Source organism: Danio rerio, chromosome 16, assembly GCF_052040795.2.
Source record: "Danio rerio strain M-AB ecotype USA chromosome 16, GRCz13ab, whole genome shotgun sequence".
In the NCBI taxonomy this organism is placed as follows: domain Eukaryota; kingdom Metazoa; phylum Chordata; class Actinopteri; order Cypriniformes; family Danionidae; genus Danio; species Danio rerio.
Genome location: NC_141036.1, coordinates 53225158 through 53245000, shown reverse-complemented (window position 1 = coordinate 53245000; position 19843 = coordinate 53225158). Strand labels below are relative to the sequence as shown.

Sequence of the window (19843 nt, the reverse complement as noted above, 5' to 3'; positions counted from 1 at the left end):
TAGCCGTTTTGTTAATGTAAACGCTTTGCAAAAGTGTCAAATCAAAGATCAAAGTGTCTCCCAAAAGAAAGAAATGATTGTGAACAGCCGGAACATGTCTTCAGTAATTCCAATCTGACTTCCTACACAAAGACATTTGCATATTACCAGTCTCAGGTGTCTATTGGCTGTCTGTGAAAGCGAAGAATGTCTACTTTTACCTCAAACACACTGCAGTTGTAGCTCAGATTGTAAAAGTGTGGTTTACGTTGTCGTCATGTCAAGTAGACTCTGTTTTCTGTGCTGTGAAAGCAAATCCACTTCCAAAGCATGAGCATTGATTTGGTCAAATTGATGTTTACTGTTGGCATCACTGTGTTTACAAGTGCTGAAGAAACTGAAATTCAAAGCACTGTTGCACAAAGCAGGTTTGGATTTTGTGCCCAGGTAGGTTCAGGATGAATGACCGTATGAACTTTTTTTTGTATTGTGACGCAGTTCCTAGAGAAACTAAATATTTAATGAGAAAACAGTGGGGGTGCCTTGTTTTTTTCTGATGTATTTAAGTTTTTGACTCTTCTAAAGCATAAAAATACCACAATGTGTTTGCAGATATTTAAGAAGCATGCCAAGTGAACATACTTGTTTATCTGGAAACCACTGCTTAAGTCAGATACTCTGCTTTGAAAATGTGCGTTATGTGCTGGAATGGCTGTCTTGGTTTTGGTCTTTTAACCCCGCCAATGCCAGTTTGGCCAATTATTTTTAAGCACCCCGGGTTGCCTTGGAGGAAAACAGAGTATTTGATTCAATCAATCAGGAAGGCTCTCGGAGTATGCGTCTGTGACCGAAATGTGACCTCCGGTGGACAGTAGCGGACTCCGAAATGAGAAGCAGATTCAGAGTTCTACTTGAGGTTATTAATTATAACATAATTATAACATATAAACATTTGGTGAGCAGGTTACATTGTATCCTAACAGCACGCTATCTGACGAGATACTGCTGCTTTCAGTAGTATGACAATAAATGTCTTGTAAAATGGCATTCAAACTGGCATTATTACACTAAATAAAGCGCATGAGGTGTACCTGAGCTGATCGTTGTCAGTTTTCTGTTGTTCAGCTACAGGAAATAGAAGCCGTTTCTAAAATATAAATTTTAGATCTTGGTGAGAACAAAAACACCTTTTAATGTGGAAAGTATTCCTACTATCGCGTGCCGTTACTTTTATTAGAACACAACTTAAATCAGCCTTGTCATAAATCTGGCAACCTACTATAGTGTGTGTTTTGAATAAGGAGTGCAATATCTAGTTCAACTGCTAGGTGTCAAACTTACATATTGCACCTTTAACGCCCAATTCACACGGGGCGTCAGTGTCAACGCTTCCCCTTCACTTTGAATGGGTGGCATCAGGCGTTGACAAACTGCATTGTGGATCCGTCGGGAAGCGTCAGCCAATCAGATTGCGGTTTTTAAATACACCAGCTAGACAGTGGCTTATTGCTGACAGAATTTCATTGGCTGACGCTTCTATGACGATCGCTTCAGCCCCAACTTCAGACACGCCTTTAGTCAAGCGATGACGCTGAAGCCCCGTGTGAATGGGGCGTAACTTTGAGCAAACTCTTGAGTTTTGAGGATCAAGAATGTGCGTTGGTTTTCTCAGACATCCCGAATTTATTTCCCAAATGATGCTTAACAAAGAGAGGAATTTTTCACAGCATTTCCTCTAATATTTTTTGTTCTGGAGAAAGTCTTAATTGTTTTATTTTTATGTTTAGTAATGTGTTGAAAAAATCTTTTCATTAAACATAAATTGGGAACAAAAATATACGGGGGGGGGGGGGGGGGGGTGGATGGATTAATTCAGACTACAACTGTATATTGCAATGTAAATATGATTTCAAAAGATAACTATTTTAGAAAGAAATACATTTTACATATGTGGCATTTGATTTTAAATGGAGTATATATATATATATATATATATATATATATATATATATATATATATATATATATATACATATATATATATATATATATATATATATATATATATATATATATATATATATATATATATATATATATATATAAACCACATGAAAACAGATAGAACAAAGACAAAAATCAATAAAACATAACTAGCAGATCGCTGGTGAACTACAAATCCCATCATGCCATTTCACACACACCAGTTGCTGATCACCGCTGATGAGACTCACACAGCTGAAACTTGTGATGGCTGATCATTCAGACTATTTAGACATTACACAGTTCAACAGTTCACATCAGTTCAGAGACTTTCTGTCACGTATGCGAGTGAGACGAGAACAACAGAGGTAAGAATCCAAATGCTGGTTTAATAAGATTAATCGTACAGGTAAGCAAAGGTTATTACAGGAGTGGCTGGTGCATATGAACAATCCAAATCGTAGTCAAGAAACAGACATAAGGTCCAAATAGGCGGTAAAATAGAATCTAACAATAAACAAGGCTAAGGTCAAAACAATACAGGCAAAAACAAAGAAATGCCAGGACATACACATATGTACATAAAAAAAACTCAGCCCTGAACTAGTGTGTGTGTGGGGTATAAATAATCTGAATGATCTGCGATCACAAGTTTCAGCTGTGTGTCTCATCAGCGGTGATCAGCAACTGGTGTGTGTGAAATTTCAAGTTGGGATTTGTAGTCTGTCAGTGTGACATGTAGTTCAAGAATGATCAGCCAGAAATGAATCGCTGGTGATCATGGCAAAAACAAAACAGTATATTCTATATGTGTTATATAGATTAACACAATTAATCTTTGTTAACGTGGGCTAACTTTATTATTTTGTGTTGAAATTGCTTGATATCCTGCGATGTGACTATTGCAGATTTGCACATGCTAAAACAATACATTATGTAGCTCTAATATTCACTGAACTGTCTTTATGCCTTTAATGTAAATAAATGTGCAAACAAATGACTAGCTCCTGTACCCATTGTGCGAGCTGTCACTTTAATAGCACATGCTTAATTTGAGGCTGATTAAAATGACAATTTTTATCCGCCGACTAAACAAGAGAAAACGTATCTCAAATTCTGTTGCGCACCATTTACAGAAAACATGTTGTTGAACCTGGAAAGCGTAGTAAAACACTGCACACTGTTTTGAGCTTGAACGTGCCCCAGATCCTAAAACATTCCACACGCTGAAAGAAAAGAGCTGAAGCTGCTGTGGATATTGTGAGAATATTAAAGAGATAGTTCAGCCAAAAAATGAAAAATACTTTCGCTCAAGTCATTTTACACTTTAGTTTCTTTCTTCTGTTGAAAACTAAAAGAAGATATTTTGATGCAAGCTGAAAACCTTTACCCGTTGACTTCCATAGAAGGAAAAACAAACACAATTGACGTTAATGGTTACAAGTTTCCAGCTTTTTTCAAAATGTCTTTTTTTAGTGGTCAGACAGACAAAATAAAAACAAACTAAAAGTTTCAAATAAGTTAATTTTATATTAAGTAAATAAGTAAAACCTAATGTAAAACCCTTAAGACAGCATTTATTATTATTTATATATATATATATATATATATATATATATATATAAATACTATATATATATATATATATATATATATATATATATATATATATATATATATATATAAATACTATATATAATTAATATATATATATATATATATATAAATTATATATAAATTATATATAGTATATATATATATATATATATATATATATATATATATATATATATATATATATACTATATATATATAATTTATATATATATATATATATATATATATATATATATATATATATACTATTTATATATATATATATATATATATATATATATATATATATATATATATATATATATATATATATATATATATTCCTCAGAGATTTTTCTCCTTATTGACATGATAGCATCTCACAGTTGCTGCACATCCATGATATGAATCTCCCGTTCCACTACATCGCAAAGGTGCTCTATTGGATTGAGATATGGTGACTGTGGAGGCCATTTGAGTACAGTGAACTCATTGTCATGTTCAAGAAACCAGTCTGAGATGATTCGCACTTTATGACATGGCGCGTCATTCTGCTGGATGTAGCCATCAGAAGATGGGTACACTGTGGTCATAAAGGGATGGACATGGTCAGCAACAATACTCAGGTAGGCTGTGGCATTGAGACGATGCTTAATTGGTACTAATGGGCCCAAAGTGTGCCAATAAAATATCCCCCACACCATTACACCACCAATACCAGCCTGAACTGTTGATACAAGGCAGGATGGATTCATGCTCTCATGTTGTTGATGCCAAATTCTGACCCTACCATTCGAATGTCACAACAGAAATGAAGACTTATCAGACCAGGCAACGTTTTTCAATCTTCTATTGTCCAATTTTGGTAAGCCTTTGCAAATTGTTGCCTCAGTTTCCTGTTCTTTGCTGACAGGAGCGGCACCCGGTGTGGTCTTCATCTTCTGTAGCCTGTCCGCCTCAATGTTGGACATGTTGTGAGTTCAGAGATGCTCTGCTGCAGACCTCTGTTGTAACAAGTGGTTCTTTGAGTTACTGCTGAATTTCTATCAGCTGAAACCAGTCTGGCCATTCTTCTCTAACCTCTGGCATCAGCATGGCATTTGCGAACACAGAACTGCCGCTCACCTGATATTTTCTCTTTTTCGGACCATTCTCTGTAGACCCTGAAGATGGTTGTGCGTTAAAATCCCAGTAGATCAGCAGTTTCTGAAATACTCAGACCAGTCCTTATTGCATCAACAACCATGCCACATTCAAAGTCACTTAAATCACCGGTTTAAACTGCAGCAGATCGTCTTGACCATGTCTACATGCCTAAATGCTGCCATGCGATTGGCTGATTAAAAATTTGCGTTAACAAGCAGTTGGACAGGTGCACCTAATAAATTGGCCAGTGAGTGTATATATTACATATTATATATAAAACCATTGTCCCTGTTGGGTATATTTTGTTATTATAATCACTGTTATTATCTTGATTGTTATTGATATCAATGTTGCCTTTTGTCAAACGTTTATCATACTTTCATTATTATGGATACTGACTACTATTTTCATTCATTCATTTTCTTTTCGGCTTGGTCCCTTTATTAATCTGGGGTCGCCACAGCGGAATGAACCACCAACTTATCCAGCATACGTTTTACACAGCGGATGCCCTTCCAGCCATCTTCCATCACTGGGAAACACCCATACACACTTAATCACACATACACTACGGCCAATTTAGCTTACCCAATTCACCTACAGCACATGTCTTTGGACTTGTGGGGAAAACAGGAGCACCCGGAGGAAACCCACGCTAACACTGGGAGAACACAGAATTCCACACAGAAATGCCAACTGGCCTTGAACCAGTGACTTTCTTGCTGTTATTCGAGAATAGTTCTACCACTATTTTAATAACCCACTACTTTAATAACACCAATATTATTGAGATTATCATTGCTGTTTAAACACAATCCTTTTTTCCCATTTAAGTTCTGTTGCCGTTTATATGTTTGCCATATGTTGTATTTACCATATGTTGTATGTTGTGTTTACCGTATGTTGTAAGTTTTCGCCCTCTTAATAATTAAAAAAAACTGATAGCACGACAGGGGCGCTTTAATATTACATCATGTGAAAATAACCACAACTTATAGCTCATTTCAAAAACCATCAAAGTGTGCTCTGCTCATACTAACCAGTTTAGCATCGGATTGCTTCTTTCTGTATTTGTTATAATCTCTTTTCAGCTCCTCGTACGCCATGAACTGCAGTGCGCCATGGGAGGTTCCAAACAAACCCGGGACAAACCCCTAGGGAACACAACAGTTAACTCAGCTAGATGAAACAAACAAACAAACAAACCCCACAGCATGCAACCGATCCACAGCCTAGCAAAATTCCAATGCATAGCTCTATCAATCCCCTATACAAGTGCTCCCCCTAGTGGCGCATATAAGAAACGCATGCTTGAACTATTTCCATGTATAAAAAACACAATCCACCCACCAATGCACAGAAAAGCCACTCATTATTCTGCATGCGGCCATAAAAATGCTTTCAAAAGAGTCACACCCGATAGAGTCCAGAGATGCCTTCATGCCGGTAGATTTTCACAAGTGCGTCCATCATCCCCTTGTATTGTTTCTGTGACGGATCTGCGCTGTACTGCAGAACCAGACGGGTTTTGGTGACCCAGATTGGATTCGTCAAGCAAAGCGTCATTGCTCCTAAAAAAAACAGAGAGGCAGAATATAAAGCAAATGAACGGCAGCTGTTGGAAAGCCCAGATTCAAATGAAAAGAGTCATTACTGGACCCTAATGGCTCACAGTGAGTCATTTCAATGAAGGATGTTTGTAATTCAATTAGAGGAACCCGTGACACACACACACACACACATACTCTCACACATCAGCTCTCGGCGATTGGAGTTTATTATATACGCCATCTTTCAGGGCCGTTTACATCACGTTTAATGTCACAAAAAGCTTTCTATGATATTAATGGGCAGATCGTGACTTGGCCGATGGTCATTTCATCTAAAATGTCTAAGAGCTGCAGGCCTGGTGATAGATCATGCAGCTATAGGTCTATCTTGTTTACTATTTTTAATACAGTAAGACACTATATTTGATTTGAGCTTGTCAGAAAAAGTAAACGAAGAAAAATAATCAGATATTTTTATCTTCATTAATGGTTGTGTCATTTAAGAAATACTCATGGTGGACTAACACCATGTCCGACAACACTTGACATGGCAAGATTCTACCTAGCAGGCACACGACGTCATAAGACGTTAATATTAGGTTAGATTCAGGTCATGACGTCAGGTGAACAAAATTCAATGTCTAGCCAGCGTCCAAGGACAAAGTTATTTTGACGTCAAATAACAAAGTCAAATGACGTTGATATTTGGATGATTTTAGGTTGTGTTGGAAAGTAACCGAAATCCAACTTCGAGTCAACATCAAGTATTGATGTCAAATACTAAAAATTATTCGCCAGGTATGACAACCAAAATCCAACGTCTGGTAGATGTCATAGTAGTAACGTCCACACAACATCAAGCTGTAACATCAATAGACATTGATTTTTGGTTGATTTCAGGTTGGACGTTAAAGTCGCATGACTAAGGGTTTTGGCGTAAATGGGATTTTCATTTCCAAACAAAATGCAACGTCCCCACGACATAGGGGAAAGAGAACTGCAAAATTATTCTTGAGTAAAAGTACCATTACTTGCCTTATAATGTAATGCAAATAGAGTAAAAGTATCTGCTGTAAATATTACTCAAAGTACAGTATGAATAAAAAGTAGACCTTTTAAAAGTGCCCAAGAGTATTGAGTATTACACTGTGAAAAGCTGATTCAATTACATGTCATTTGTGGATGTGTGTAAACGTAACATTCTGTAGTGCATTTAGTTATTGCCAAGCAGACACACAACGCCATAAGATGTTAATAATAGGTTCTATTTAGGCTTTGATGTCAGATGACCAAAATTCAATGTCTAGCCAACGTGTAAGGACAACGTTATTTTGATGTCCAATAATGACGTCAATTGACATCGATATGGTCGATTTTAGGTTGTTAGAAAGTGACCAAAATCCAACGCCAAGCCGACATCTTAAACCAACGTCATATTGATGTCAGATTTTGACATTTAGTCATCAGGGATGGCAACCAAAATCCAACATCTGATATACGTCATAATGGTAACGTCCACACAACGTCAAGCTATAACAGTATTAGACGTTGATATTTGGTTGGTTTTAGGTTGGACGTTGGACATTGACGTTAAGTTCTGACGTCAACGTGATTTTCATTTCCAAACAAAATGTAATGTCCCCATGACGTTAGGGTCAAGTTGACGTCTTGTGTCTGCTGGGTGTTTAAGTCCATTTCGGTCATCATACCATAAACATCCGTCATCTTCTCATCAGTTACATTCATCTAAACAGTCTCTGGGTCACTGCGAGTAAAGATTATAGACATTGCCTTGGACACTTTTAATGCTTCCAAACAGTTTGCTTCAATTAAATAGCACACATGTCTTGAGGTAGTTCATTATGATGTGATTTACCTTCTATGTGTGATTTGATTAAACAGGAAACACAGGACTGATTTTTCTAATCCCCATAGACAAGAAAAAATAATGACAGCAGGATAAAGGACAGTAGTGGAGTAAAAGTACCAATACTGCACTAAAAATGTAAAAATGTACTCAAGGGACAGTAAAAGTACACATTAATAAAACTACTTATTAAAGTACAATTCCTGAGAAAAACTACTCAATTACAGTAATTGACTATTTATAATTAGTTACTTTACACTACTGGACGTCATGATGACGTGCCTGTTGGGTAGCAACAAATTGTCTGTCTCTGCACCAATGCGCAATGCAAATCAATGGAAGGCAACAGAAACTTTTCAATATCAGCCATTCATTTAAATATAGGCCACTGCACTTCCAACAAAATGATAACGGCTTTTAATCTAATGAACTCATATTAAGAGACTATAAATGACAATATTTTGTAAATGTTATCACACCTGATACATCCCGATAAACTATAAGCGGCATATATGTGTGTGTGTGTGTAAGCGGTGCAAGCATATATTTTACTGTTGTGTGTGTGTGTGTGTGTGTGTATATATACAGTAAATACATATATACAACAATTCTGTCTGGTTCTCGAATCTGACATTCTGTTCACCCTTGTGTAAAACTCCACCCATATGACAAGCAGAGGAATAAACTCACTACAGTTTGACAAATATTGCAGCTGTTGGGACAACATAATGTACTATTGAGACTTTTTTTAGTCGAGAATGTAGTTGTTTAGATTGAAATTATGCAGTTTATTTATAAGGGTAGTATTTTAACTATTCATAATTTCAGAGATTGAGCGAGTCGGCGGCCATCAGCCTGTCATACTGAGCAGAGCAAAGACGGTTGACGTTCCACCACAAGATGGCGACAGAAGAGAGGAGAAAAACTAAATTTCCTCAGCGTACGTTTCAAACTACAACTGAACAAATCATTATAAATCATGTAAGTGACATTCTAAGTCGATCTCTCTCTTTTGTATGTTGTAGTGCTGTACATACACCATAGTAATCTGGTAGTGTTTGCTTTGGCTCTTTTGTGTGTTGTGAGAAATACTGGAAAATCTCTGTAGACTGATGGAATTTGATGCTTTTTAGCCTTAAATTCCTAAAATGTGAGTAAAATAACCTGTTTTGTCATCACTTTAGACATTACGCTAGAGAATCATTCAAACACTAGCTCTAAAGTGACGTTAGCAATGGTTTCTGCTGTTCTGATGTCAGCTGCAGATGTGAATGAATGGTGGAAGAAAATAGTTCCTCATAAAAAAAGGTTTGTAGTTTGATTTTCTTTTTTATATACATAATTATGCCGTCGAAGTATTGTATAAACACGATATCACATGAGTAGCAGTGCAATATGGTTGTATATCGTCACTGGTGGGACCTGTCTCCCACCAGTGCTGATATACAGCCATATCGTACTGGTACTCACGTGATATTGCTCATATATACAACAGTTCTGTCTGGTTCTCGAATCTGATTGGCTGATAGCCATGCAATATTCCACCTGTATCAGCACTGCTCTAGTCTCTTTACCCTTCTGTATTACTCCGCCCACATTGAGTGCCAAGTAGATGATTAAATTTGAAGTTTGACAAATATTGCAGCTGTTGGACATCATAATGTACTTTTTTAAGAGAGAATGTAGCTGTTTAGATTGCAAATATGCAGTTTGTTTATAAGGATAGTGCCTATGTGAAAATGTGTTGGCATAATACGGAGATGAGACTTCTAGAGAGTCGGCAGCCATCAGCCTATAATTACCTGGCGATTTCCAAAAAAAAATGCTATAACTGCAAAAAAATAAACATGTAAATAAAAAGAAATTAATTTAAATTAAAAGTACTAAACCATAAAATAAAATGGAGTAGAGAAAATGTGATCATAAAATGGAAGAGCATTAAAAATGTTAGCAAAACCTTATGCTTTTAATGACACTGATTTAATCTCTTAAACTTTCATTGAATTTTCATGCCCACTGTCTTTTTTTTGTAGAGCAGATATGCAGCAAATTTTTAAGTCCCGGCCCACCAGCTGAGAACTGCTGATTTACAGCACACAAGAGTTAATGTCTTACCCTTTCAGACTTAAAAACAAGCAATCAATATCTGAGCTTAGTCTCATTCGTTATGCTCCAGTTTATCTGTCACGACTGATTAGAAAGGCATGTGCTGAAATTCACTTTGTCAGCAACTTTTGAATAACAGGGGAAAATGAACGAGCAAAACACAGGAAAAGAGAGTAAATACTTCAGTACTCACTCAGTCTACCCCTTTTTCATTTATGCATTATTCTGTTTAATCCAAAGTGATTTACAAAGGAAGAACTTTCAAGTTAACCACTGTGTTGAGGGTTATTTTAGCATCAATACTGAAGTTTTCATTAGCCGTTTGAATGAGTTTATATTGTTGTGTTTTTTTTACTTTTAAACTTTGACTAATTTTGTTGTGTTTTTAGCTTTGGTTTCAGTCAAAAGAAACCAAATTTGTTATATTTTATATTATATTTTAGTTAAAAAAAAAAAAAATCAGTTTTAGACTTAATTTAGTCACCACAGCAGAATAAATCACCAACATATGCAGCATTTGTTTTATGCAGCGGATGCCCTTCCAGCTGCAACCCATCACTGGGAATAATAATAATAATAATAATAATAATAATAATAATAATAATAATAATAATAATAATAATAATAATAATAATAATAATAACAACTACATATAATAATATATTATTTTGTTGTTGTTTTTTATTATTAATTATAGTTTAAGTTAAATTTTTATTGTTAATAACAACAACAAAACAACTACTATAATTAATAATTATAGTATAACAACAACACTAATCATATTTATAGTAATAAATGCATTACATTAATAATAATAATAAAAGGATCTATTATAATTATCATTATTAATAATAATAATAATAACAACAATAATAACTACTACAACAATCTTATTTATAGTAATAAATACATTACATTATTTTTGATAATAATATTGCATCATTATTACTTTATTATTATTAATATTAATAATAATAACAACTACTACAACAATACTTATAGTAATAAATGCATTACATTTTTATTATTAATAATACTAAATAATTATAGTAATAAATGCATTATATTGATTATAACAACATTAAATAGTATTATTATTATTATTATTATTGTAATGCATTTAGTATAATTATGATTGTTGTAGTAGTTATTATTTTGTTGTTGTTATAATAACTTGATATTATTAATCATGGTAATGATAGCAACAGAAATTGTAATTATAGTAATAAATGCAATACACTAATAGTAATAAAAACAAGCATAATTTTAATAATAAAAACATTACATTATTATTATTATTTATTGTTATTATTACTATTTTTAATAATGTTAATAATAAATACTACAACAATCATACTTATATTAAAAAATGAATTACATGAATAATAGTAACTACTACACTAGTACTTGTAGTAATAGATATATTTTATTTTGTTGTTGTTATTATTTTTATTACTAATTATTGTTTTAAATTTTTTATGTTAATAACAACAACACAACAACTATTAAAATTATTATTTATAGTAATACAACAACAATACTAATCATAATTATAGTAATAAATGCATTACATTAATAATAATAATAACAACTACTACTACTATTATTATTATTATTATTTTTTTTAATTATTATTTTTTTTTATTATTGCCAATACAAATGTCCTGAGTGTGATACTGACCTGCTACTGCTGCTGACAGCAGATGTTCAGTTGCAGTCAGTTCTATCTGCCGGGTCTCCTTGTTGTAGCCTTTGATTGCATTGTAACTACAAATCATTTGAAACAAGTCAAATGTAAAAATATATCCACAGATTCAACGTATGCACACATTATTTCTACTAATTTAGCCATCATTAAAAACGCAAAAATAAATACCAGATACAGTTGAAGTCACAAATATTAGCCCTGTGAATTTTTTTTCCTCCGGACAAAGTCTAATTTATTTAATTTCGGCTACAATATTAGCAGTTTTAATTATTTTTTAACCATTTTTAACCATTTTATAATATTATTAACCCCTTTTAAACAATATATTTGTTTTTGATAGTCTACAGAACAAACATCTATATACAATAACTTGCCTGATTAACCTAGTTAAGCCTTTAAATGTTACTTTAAGCTGAATATTAGTGTCTTGAAAAATATCTAGTCAAATATTATGTACTGTCATCATGACAAAGATAAAATAAATCAGTTCTTAGAAATAAGTTATTAAAAATATTATGTTTAGAAATGTGTTGAAGAAATCTTCGCTCCATCAAACAGAAATTGAGGGAAAAAATATACAGAGGGGCCAATAATTCTGACTTCAACTGTATTTCCATTGTTTCATGGATAACACAGGGAGACAAATACATACAAGAAGAAGTAGAGCCCCCACGAAGCTCCAGCACCCCAGATATTGGGGGTTACTCCTTGATAAAGGCCCCGGAAGCCCTCCTGATGCCAGATGCTCTTCATGCAGTGCACAATGCCACTGTATTTAGGCCTCACGTCAAGCCCATCACTCACTGCAATACAGTAAAGCACAGCATGCTCACTATCAGCAAAACATCTCAAATACAGTGTAGTCAACGCTCCTTTCTATATAGCATTTTTAAACATCACACAACGTTTCAGAACAACTTCACAAGAAAGTAGGAGGATGGTGTAATATTAATCAGCTGACAAATTTAGATTCTCATTCATCTGAAAGCTAGTTTACTGTTTATTCAGTTTAGTTCAATTAATGCATTTTTTTTTTATTTGTGGCCTAAAATTACTAATTTTGTCATGATTTTTTTCAAAAACTTTGGCATCATTTGCTTTGATCCTTGTATGTTGCTGTGAAATAACAAGAAAATACTTTTAAAATATAAAGCGAAGTTCACTAAAGGAGGTCGAGCTTTCTCATATATGGCTCCCAAACTCTGGAATAGCCTTCCTGTTAAGTCTGAGACACACTCTCGCAGTTTAAAACTAGATTAAAGACCTAAAGATTAAAGATCTTTTTATTCAAGCATACGCACTACATAACTGTAGGATGCATGATTGTGCTCCACGCAGGTGAGTGGGCTTGACAAATCACCTGTAGGACACACTTAGGCACTTTGTCAGAAATACTTCTATGTTTTATATGTTTGTTTACAGCTAGTTGTATTGTTTATAATTTGTTATAAGCTATGAGTTACTATGTAATTAGCTAAAGTTATTAGTAACTAATAAAGTTACGGTAACTAATAACATTAACTTTTCTGAATTTGATTGTAATGCAATGGAGACTTTTTGTAAAGCTGCTTTGAACAATAACTATTTTGAAAAGCGCTATACAAATTAACTTGAACTGAATTTACTTTAATAAACAGCTGTCACATTTGTTTACATCTTGGGTTTCGTTTTCTTGCCATACCTGCAAATCTGATTTTGACCAGGTCGAGTGGATGGAGCGCCAGTGTGGACAAAACTCCTCCACTAAGTCCTGCTATCAGATTCTCCACCCTCACATGACTGAAGAGCCGCTGCAGGCTGGGGGTCAGGGGTACAGGAGAGCCCGGACCCGGACTGGAGCTCATGACTGCAGCACAACCGACAAAAATAAGCACCAGCCACTGTCACATCAACACAGACTTCATGAACCGGCTCATAGCATCTCGACCAGTAAAAAAACAGCCTGGGGTTTGCTACTACACCAGTTAAAAGCCAAAGTGCCGGTAAAAATGAACAGTGAGCTTGACCTTACCGGTTAATGTCAGATCATACACACTGACAGCGGAGATGAACTGGAAACATGCTGAAACTGGAACATGGCGCTTTAGCAGAGACGCATGCGTGTTTCGCGCTTTCAAAATAAGAGTCTTTAATGAGCTGCATGACGAAACAGGCTTGCATCTTTTTTTTATATATGAATAAATATAAAATTCAGGTTATAATACATTTAACTATCTATAAACATTTCACAGTGGACAAACGGACAACAGTATCAGACGGAAACTAAAAAATATAGACTATATAAGTTGTTGTTTTTTGTTCACTGTAAAAAAAAATGAGTGGCATTGATGGTTACATGCACAACCTTAAACACCTTTTTAAACAGTTTCTTTATTAACATTCTATGATTCTGAAGACCTCTAACTTAGCAACATGAAAAAAATGGTTACACAAAGAACCTTTCAATTGCAAAAAAAAAAATAATAATAAAAAAATGACCCACCAACTTATCCAGCATATGTTTTACACTGCAACAGTTTAGTTTATTCAACTCACCTATAGCCTGGGTGCAAATTACAGGGGGGGGGGGGGGGGGGTTGGGAGGGTCTGACCCCCTTAATTAACGCTTGATCACCCCTGAAGGAAATCAAAACCAGATGTATGGGGGGTCTGCCCTTTAAATAGTTTGCTGATCTTTATCCTAAATAATATTTTTAATTAAGATATTAAATTGTAAATATATTTTGATCACCACATAAAGGTTCATACTATTTCTGATGGATAATCATACCAATCAGTCTATGTGAGAAGTCATTTAACAGTCTAAAACTGCAGGTTAAGAGTACCAAGAAACTTTGAAAGTGTCCACAAGACACAACCCCCATTTATATATATATATATATATATATATATATATATATATATATATATATATATATATATATATATATATATATATATATATATATATATATATATAGATAGATAGATAGATAGATAGATAGATAGATAGATAGATAGATAGATAGATAGATAGATAGATAGATAGATAGATAGATAGATAGATAGATAGATAGATAGATAGATAGATAGATAGATAGATAGATAGATAGATAGATAAAATTTAAAATTGATGATAAAATCAGATGATAAAATAGGATTGCAAATGTCTGCAGGGAGTGGTGAGGACTGCAGAGAAGATCATCAGGACCCCACTGCCTTCTTTGTAAACTATCGCTGAGTCCACAAGAGGTCCATCCTGAAAGACCCCATTCACCCACAACATAAAATATTCACAATCCTACATTCAGGGCGGAGGTATAGGAGTGTAAGATGCAGGACTGCCAAACTCAAGAACTATTTTCCCCCATCAGCTATCAGACTTTTAAACGGATAACCAGTGGACGTGAACATTCTTTGCTCAGTAGCACACTATAATCTCCATCCCAGTTTGCACTATTAATGCATACAGCTGCACTCAAACTGCTCCGGCCATTATACTTTTGCTTGCACATAAGCCAGTTGCACTGGGCACTTTTTTGCATAATAAGCACAAATTTAAGAACTACTATACATTGTTTACATCTGTTTACATTACTCCACATTACTCTGTTTACATTACTCAGTATTTATATTATTTACATCCATATTTACATCCATATATATATATATATATATATATATATATATATATATATATATATATATATATAGATAGATAGATAGATAGATATATATATATATATATATATATATATATATATATATATATATATATATATATATATATATATATATATATATATATATATATATGGATATATATGTATGTGTGTGTGTGTGTGTGTGTATATATATATATGTGTGTGCGTGTGTGTGTGTGTGTGTGTATTTGTGTATATATGTGTATGTTGTGTATGATGTGTATGTTATGTGTGTGGACGGCAAAGTAAGAATTTCATTGTACAGGGAAACTTGTTTCCTTACTGTGCACAAGACAATAAACAAACTGAATTAAATTGAATTGAAAATACCATGACAAAATACAAAATGTATGGTAGTGCAGTTTTAATGAGCATGTTATTTTGAACAGATGAGTTTTGGATTTGAACGGAAGGAGAGCCAATGCTGGTAAATAAATGAAAACAAATAACAGCATAAACTAGAATTAGAAAGACATTTTATAAGCACTTAATTGGGTGGCACTTTTATTATATGTAGTAAAAGTATGTAGGTCAATCCTACCGCCTCTCTTTTAACCATAGACGTTCTAACGCTTAAACGCCTGTTTAGAAATGACTGATTTATGTAATTAAAAAAACAATAAAGTCATCTTTTATTTTCCTCCAGATCTACTACTTGAAGGTGTGCGTACTTAATATCGCGAGATTTATTGATTTACCTGGCTATTCACCAAAGTTGAAGTACGTACATTGCGTAAGTATTCTCTAATCGTGTGAACGACGTCTACGCTGCTGGCGTAGCAGATTTTTGCGGAAGTGGTATCAAGGGGAATGTAGGGCTGCTAAAGAACGATCGGTTTCTAAAGCAGCACTTGAACATCAATATTATGGGTAAGTTTGGCTAATTTTTATGACACACCATCTATAAAACACCGTCTTTTGAGCGTCGGTGACATTTTCTCAGCGTTTATATCCAGTCGAAGCGTTTGGAGAGTATAAATAGACGCTCGCTAGTGTTTTTACAGTAATTTAGGTTAGTGATAGCGCGCGAGGCATTTCCTGTCAGTTTTTTTCCTTTCGTAGGCTAATTTAAAAAAGAAAAATGCTTTAGGTTCGTCATGTTTTATTTAAAATGACCCAAATGCTTTCATTTTTTAACGCTTTCCCCTCTATATGTAAAATCTTATACTCGTATACAATGAAGAAATGCTTTTTTTGAACATAAGCAAGCTAATGTCGGTTAGCAGCTAATCACACAACTGCCGAATTATTTAAGCTTTTTTGTTTCTACATTATTTTTACGTGTTAAATATATAAATATATATTTTATGACGTTTACTTGAATGAATTAAAATGTGCATTTACTATGAGAAGTTGTTTAGGTGGACGATGGACAAAAAAAACACATGCTAACAGGATTGAAAGCTAAAAATTGTGTTTGTATAAGACACATTAGATCAAAATCCAAGTATTAAGTTATCACATTTAAAATCTGTTTATGTTATGAATTTGGCATTTTTATAACTCCACATGCCATCAGTACCTGCTTCTGCAGCGATTGAGACACAATGTATGCTCTTCAAAAGCATAAACAATGTTTTTTTAAGCTACTTCATAGTGGTTTGGTGAATAATATCAAACAGACACTTTTATTAAATGTTATTTCCTTTAGTTAATGTCTTGACATCAAACCAGATGCTGCATGTCATTCAGACGTGCACAAAAAGGCTGCGGTCAGGCTCTCACATCCTGTAGAAAGATCTGTTTTAAATAACTAAATGCTTCACCTGGTTTGACACGAGCTCTGTGTATTTTAATTTGAACTATGTTTGGCTTTATACTAGAGTGACTTCTAAACGTTACTGGCAACTTGAGCGTCTCGATTTTGTGTATATAGCTCTCAGACTAATTAAAACAGTACTATAAAGGGTGGTCATGAGATGTATTGCATAAGTGATCTTGCAGAATAAATGATGCTGTGACATTACAGGATGCAGCCGAGTGGAAAGTCTTTGCTTTATTACCTCTGATTGGGATGTCAAGCATCTTATATTCTGCGCCATCTCTTCTCATCTTGCGCCTCATGTTAATCACTGACTAAAATCACTGACTGTTTGCTTTATGTACAAAATAATGCTTTCATTTTACTTTCCTGTTATTGTATTATATGAATATGTGTGTGCTTGTGTGTTTGAATTAGTTTGACATTTTACTGTCATTCCATGAATTATTTGTGTAGATTTATTTCAGTAGACACCTACTCGTTGTTTACTATTGATATTTTCCACATTTTAGTCATCAGTGGGATTTGTGTGGCGACCAAAAATACTACACAAATGAAAGTTAGCCGAGCTGCTGTGTGTAAAACTAATTTCATTCTGAAGCATAAGGATTTAAAAGAAAAGGTTTCTAGTGTAATGGGAAATGTAAATGCAATTAATTTGGTAGTTTGGTTATTATACTGTGTCATATACAAGTTAAGCCTGTCTTAATAATTAATCATGGGATCATGGTTGTGTGATGCAGTTATTTGGGATGGTTGTGAAAACAGTTCAATGTAAATTTCAGTTAAGGATAACAGCAACTTTTGTCATTGATTGTAATTTGTGTTTATGCACTTAAAGGTTTCCATAACACATCTGCCTATGGTTATCTCAAATAATTTTAATTAGATTTAAATGCTGTTCATGTTATTCCAAAGATTCTCTCACAGTTAATGACACAGTACGAGGAGACGCAGTACGAGGAGACAGTTGTTTTATTTTAAGAAAGAAATAAAAAAATAAAAAAAAGCACAAAATTGACTTGTAAATAAAGTAAAAAATAAAACAATTTCAAGGTGAAAAATGTTAATATTTAAGATATTTTAACTTTTAAGAACTAATTTCAGAGCATTAACGATAATTCATTTTAATGTCAGTTATAAATAGTAAGGTATTAAACTATTATTACTATTTTACTATTTTACTATTGTGCTTTTTTTGTCTGTCTTTTGTACTAGTGGACCTTGTGTCTGGAATAAAGAGAATATTCATATATTTATTATAAAAAAAATAAATAAATAAGGCTGGGCGATATGGCAAAAATGCAATCTCAATAATTCTTTTCCATATTGAACAATAAGGATAAATATTTTGTTATCAGTTGTTAATGCTTTGATTTAAAAGAGTACCCCAACAACAGCTGAAGCGACAAAAATGAACGGGTCTATGCTTTAAATAGCATAGCATTTTTGGTCGATACATTTTCAGTGGCCGAAAATTTGGTACATCTTTAATTTCAACACACTTTTAGATTCTCATTGTTGCACATTTCTGTGCTTTGCTCAAAAATCAATATGGAGTAAAAAAGTCCAGAGATTATCATTGTTGTTGACAAATTTTATCACAATTCAATATAATATAATTTATCTGCCCATCGCAAATTAAAAACCAAAGGTTGTTGCTTTGACAGTTAATCAGGTAATGACAAAGTGTGAGGAGACAATAGCCCCTTTCACACATACAGACCTTTCCGGAAAATTACCGGCAATTTTCCGGAAAGGTTGTATGTGTGAACAGGTCCTTTTTGAAAATACCGGTAAATTCGTTCTGGCTATTTTCCGGAAAGAGAAGTTGTAACATTACCGGCAATTTGCCGGAATGCTGCGCTGTGTGAACGCAGAAGGAAGATTTCCGAAATAAGCGCGTGCATGTCTAGAACGTGCTGACGCAAGACTTCTGCTTTAGCCAATCACAACAGTCAGACGCATTTACGTCCGCGCGGTTTGTGAGAATAAAAGCCTTTGAATATTTTTCCAGACACATTTAGCTGCTAGAAGTTAGTCAGATCACATTTCTATGTTCTTCTTAATGCCAACTGTGCAAATAATCATCGATGAGATGCTTATGATAAGCCGTTGTTTCTTTACCATTATGATGACCATTATAATAGTATAACGTACAGTAAGTTTATACAATATAGGAAGTAAAGGCAGGCAAACAGTTAAATGTGCAGAATCAGTGTTTGCGGTTACATTAATTAATATATTAACTTATTTTTGCGTTCAGCCAAAACATCTTCCCTGAGAACAAGTAATAGATTCAAATAACTCGTTAGAGAAAAGATTAATTAAATATTACATTTAACAACTATAGTGAGATGAGATCCTTAATGTAGTGGTAGATCCTTAATGAACTGTCCGACGTGTGCTGCTCTCACCTAGGGAGGTGTGCTTAAAGCACTTGCTGACTGCCTGGAGCTCAGA

At 34.0% G+C, this 19843-nt stretch overlaps 2 protein-coding genes across 6 annotated transcripts in view; one reads left to right on the top strand and one right to left on the bottom strand.

The window, feature by feature from the left end:
* The window catches only part of slc25a32b (solute carrier family 25 member 32b), a 22490-nt gene extending 8453 nt beyond the window's left edge, over nucleotides 1-14037 (bottom strand). Inside the window, 6 exon segments of one of the 2 annotated variants that reach the window (NM_001013336.2) lie at nucleotides 5745-5858; nucleotides 6121-6275; nucleotides 11909-11994; nucleotides 12588-12738; nucleotides 13617-13781; nucleotides 13947-14037. In NM_001013336.2, the coding sequence (NP_001013354.1) occupies nucleotides 5745-5858; nucleotides 6121-6275; nucleotides 11909-11994; nucleotides 12588-12738; nucleotides 13617-13779 (669 nt within the window). In that variant the 5' untranslated portion in view covers nucleotides 13780-13781; nucleotides 13947-14037. 2 annotated transcript variants of the gene reach the window in all.
* A 2370-nt stretch (nucleotides 14038-16407) lies between these two features.
* Nucleotides 16408-19843, top strand: part of septin7b (septin 7b) — a 34198-nt gene continuing 30762 nt past the window's right edge. For all 4 annotated transcript variants that reach the window (NM_001441547.2, NM_001256029.3, NM_001441546.2 and 1 more), the window contains 1 exon segment: nucleotides 16408-16488. In NM_001441547.2, coding sequence (NP_001428476.1) covers nucleotides 16485-16488 — 4 coding nt within the window. In that variant the 5' untranslated portion in view covers nucleotides 16408-16484.